We start from the raw sequence: 2,586 nt of genomic DNA, 5'->3' as shown, positions 1-2,586 counted from the left end.
CACACCCCCCCCACACACCCACACCCACACACCCACACACCCACACCCACACACATACACACACACCCACACACACTCATACACCAAATGCCACTATATGCGACCTATATTGGTAAATATATACCAAAACCTCAAACTGTTTTTTTTTTGTTGTATCTCTGTCAGGCACACCACTTGAGGATATGGTGTCCAACATTCCGTCTACATCACCGAAATCAAGACGACGCCGTGACGTCAGAACACTTTCACCTTCCGGTTCCGACAACTTCAACTTCCATGACAAACAACATAGGATTGATAACAATAAGGGAAGCAACTGGAGCTTGCAAGACTTTCATTCTGATCGTAAACATTTAGACCACAAACATTTACTGCGACGTATGTCAATGAAGAATATCTTTGAAAGAACCAGATCTCCTCATCTTATTAGATTATTGCTGAAAAGCACAGGCGGGAGATCTGCAGAAGCCGAAGAGTTTTTTAACCTGACAAGAAAGCACTACATATCTGATCTTGTCCAGAACATGAAATCCCGGAGACGATTTCATCGTATTTTGGACAACGTTGGTCATCAGCCCAGACTTAAGTATAACGACAGACGAAACCGAATCGAAGACAAACGCCCAGTAACAGTTCTCAGCCACTTGCTTCTGCGCAGAAGTAATTCTAACCCAAAGACTTTACGAGACACGAGCCGAGACTTTCGGGATTATGATATACGTCTCTCGTCTGTTCAGAATGCTTTTCTTAGACGAGGGCACAATCGTTTCTCGACCTCAAACTATAAACTGCGTTCGAAACGAGGAATAGCAGGAAGTACCAAAAACTTCAAAACCCTCGCGAATAATCGTGAATTTGGATTAGGTCAATATCACAGGGAAATACATCAACTTCAAGAAAAGCACGGATTGTCCAAGTCTCACCAAACCTACAAACATTATCCCCCAGGCAAAACTCACCAACTTTCCCACCAAAGATCCCCAGCCAGTGCCTGGAGAAAAACCATAAAAAAATCTTATTCCAATTCTCCAAGACTCGAAAATCTCGCAGCAGTTGGAACAGATGTTGCTGAAAGTGCAATCAGGAATCACAAGTTACCATCCGCTCAGATATCAGGGAGTGCCACGAACCAGAGAATGCGGGTCCGAAGCAAGCGTACAGCCACTCTCATTTCTGCTGACTTGTCAGAGGGAATGGTCATCTGGCAAATGGAACCGCCACTACCAGGTGAGTGTGATGGTGCTTTTTTTTTTATATCGACACTATATGTTCACCAAAGCTTTACAGAAAATGATAGGTTTGCGCCAAACAAAACGTCAACGTTGTATGCCCCACCCCCACCCCTTAGGACACTAAATAATCATTTTAAACCAACAGGCCTTCCAAGGGAGCTCTAGTGAATTCAAGTGAGCCTTCATACTCATAAGACGGCAAACACGCACTTAAAGTTCATGAAAAACATTCAAAACAACTGCGATCAAGCTCTGACGTTAAGTTTGTTTGATGAGTGTGATCACAATATAATTGTATTTGTAATAATGTAACGAACCCCCCCCCCCTAAACAAAACAAACAAAACAACAACAACAACAACAACAACAATACAAAAACGTTTTAAAAAATCAAACCAGTCTGTAGTTTTCACGTGGCTTGTGGCTATCGTGCTGATAACAGGCCTTCAGATAGCGAGGAATTTTAGGAGAAGAATCGTGAGTCATGAAATAAATAAGTCACTAGGTGGAATCGGGCGCTCGTCAGTGTTTGAGCATGTGAAGTTATTTATATCATCTTGAAGTTCAAGTCACTTGAAGCTTATTGAACTGTCTCGATTTTGATGAAAAAGCACCTTTTTTTTCTTAAATAAAAGTCGAGGTATTTGCGATTGAAGGAGGTGGGGGGTCTTCTAGCGTTAACTAGCGATAAAATGGCCGCTGTTGTTTGTTGCGACTTCTAAAGCTTACGTGACTTTGGAAGCGGAAAAAATTACATGTTTTTATTCCTTTGATTAACGTTTTTTCCTGTTGAAATCCCCCACAGAAATGTGCTTTTTAAATAGACATAAAAAGGTCGTAAGATTAGAACAAAGGAACAAAATTGCCGACCAGGTGGAATGATATTGTTTTTTTTCGATTTCGTTATTTTGATGAATGCTTGATTCCACTGCGAGGCGACACAATAATAGCTTTACTACACACTGTCTAATCTCATTGTCGTTATAATGTAACTATGAGAATAATTGGAAATGGATTGGACACACCCTAAGGAGACCCCCGACAAGCATCATCAGGCAGGCTTTAACGTGGAACCCACAAGGAAAACGTAAGAAGGGAAGACCAAAGATGACATGGAGGCGAGCGGTACAAGCGGAAATTAAGAAAGCTGGGACATCATGGAAACAGAAAAGGATGCTCAGGACAGGCTTCGCTGGAGTAATGCTGTTGATGGCCTGTGCTCCACTGGGAGTTAAAAAGGGCAAGAGAGAGATGAGAATAGTGCTTCTTGCAAAGGATTAAAGAGTGTGCTTTTGCTACATTTATTGTACACGTGCAGATTAACCCATGAAACACACACACACACACACACACAC

At 42.0% G+C, this 2,586-nt stretch overlaps 1 protein-coding gene across 1 annotated transcript in view; it reads left to right on the top strand.

The window, feature by feature from the left end:
- The window catches only part of LOC118478014, a gene marked incomplete in the record, with an annotated part of 22,904 nt that extends 21,369 nt beyond the window's left edge, over positions 1 to 1,535 (top strand). The window contains 1 exon segment of the mRNA XM_035970859.1: positions 166 to 1,535. Coding sequence (XP_035826752.1) covers positions 166 to 1,397 — 1,232 coding nt within the window.
- Positions 1,536 to 2,586: the final 1,051 nt, after the last annotated feature.

Source organism: Aplysia californica, unplaced genomic scaffold (genome assembly GCF_000002075.1).
Source record: "Aplysia californica isolate F4 #8 unplaced genomic scaffold, AplCal3.0 scaffold00330, whole genome shotgun sequence".
Classification (NCBI taxonomy): domain Eukaryota; kingdom Metazoa; phylum Mollusca; class Gastropoda; order Aplysiida; family Aplysiidae; genus Aplysia; species Aplysia californica.
This window is presented reverse-complemented; position numbering and strand designations above follow the sequence as displayed.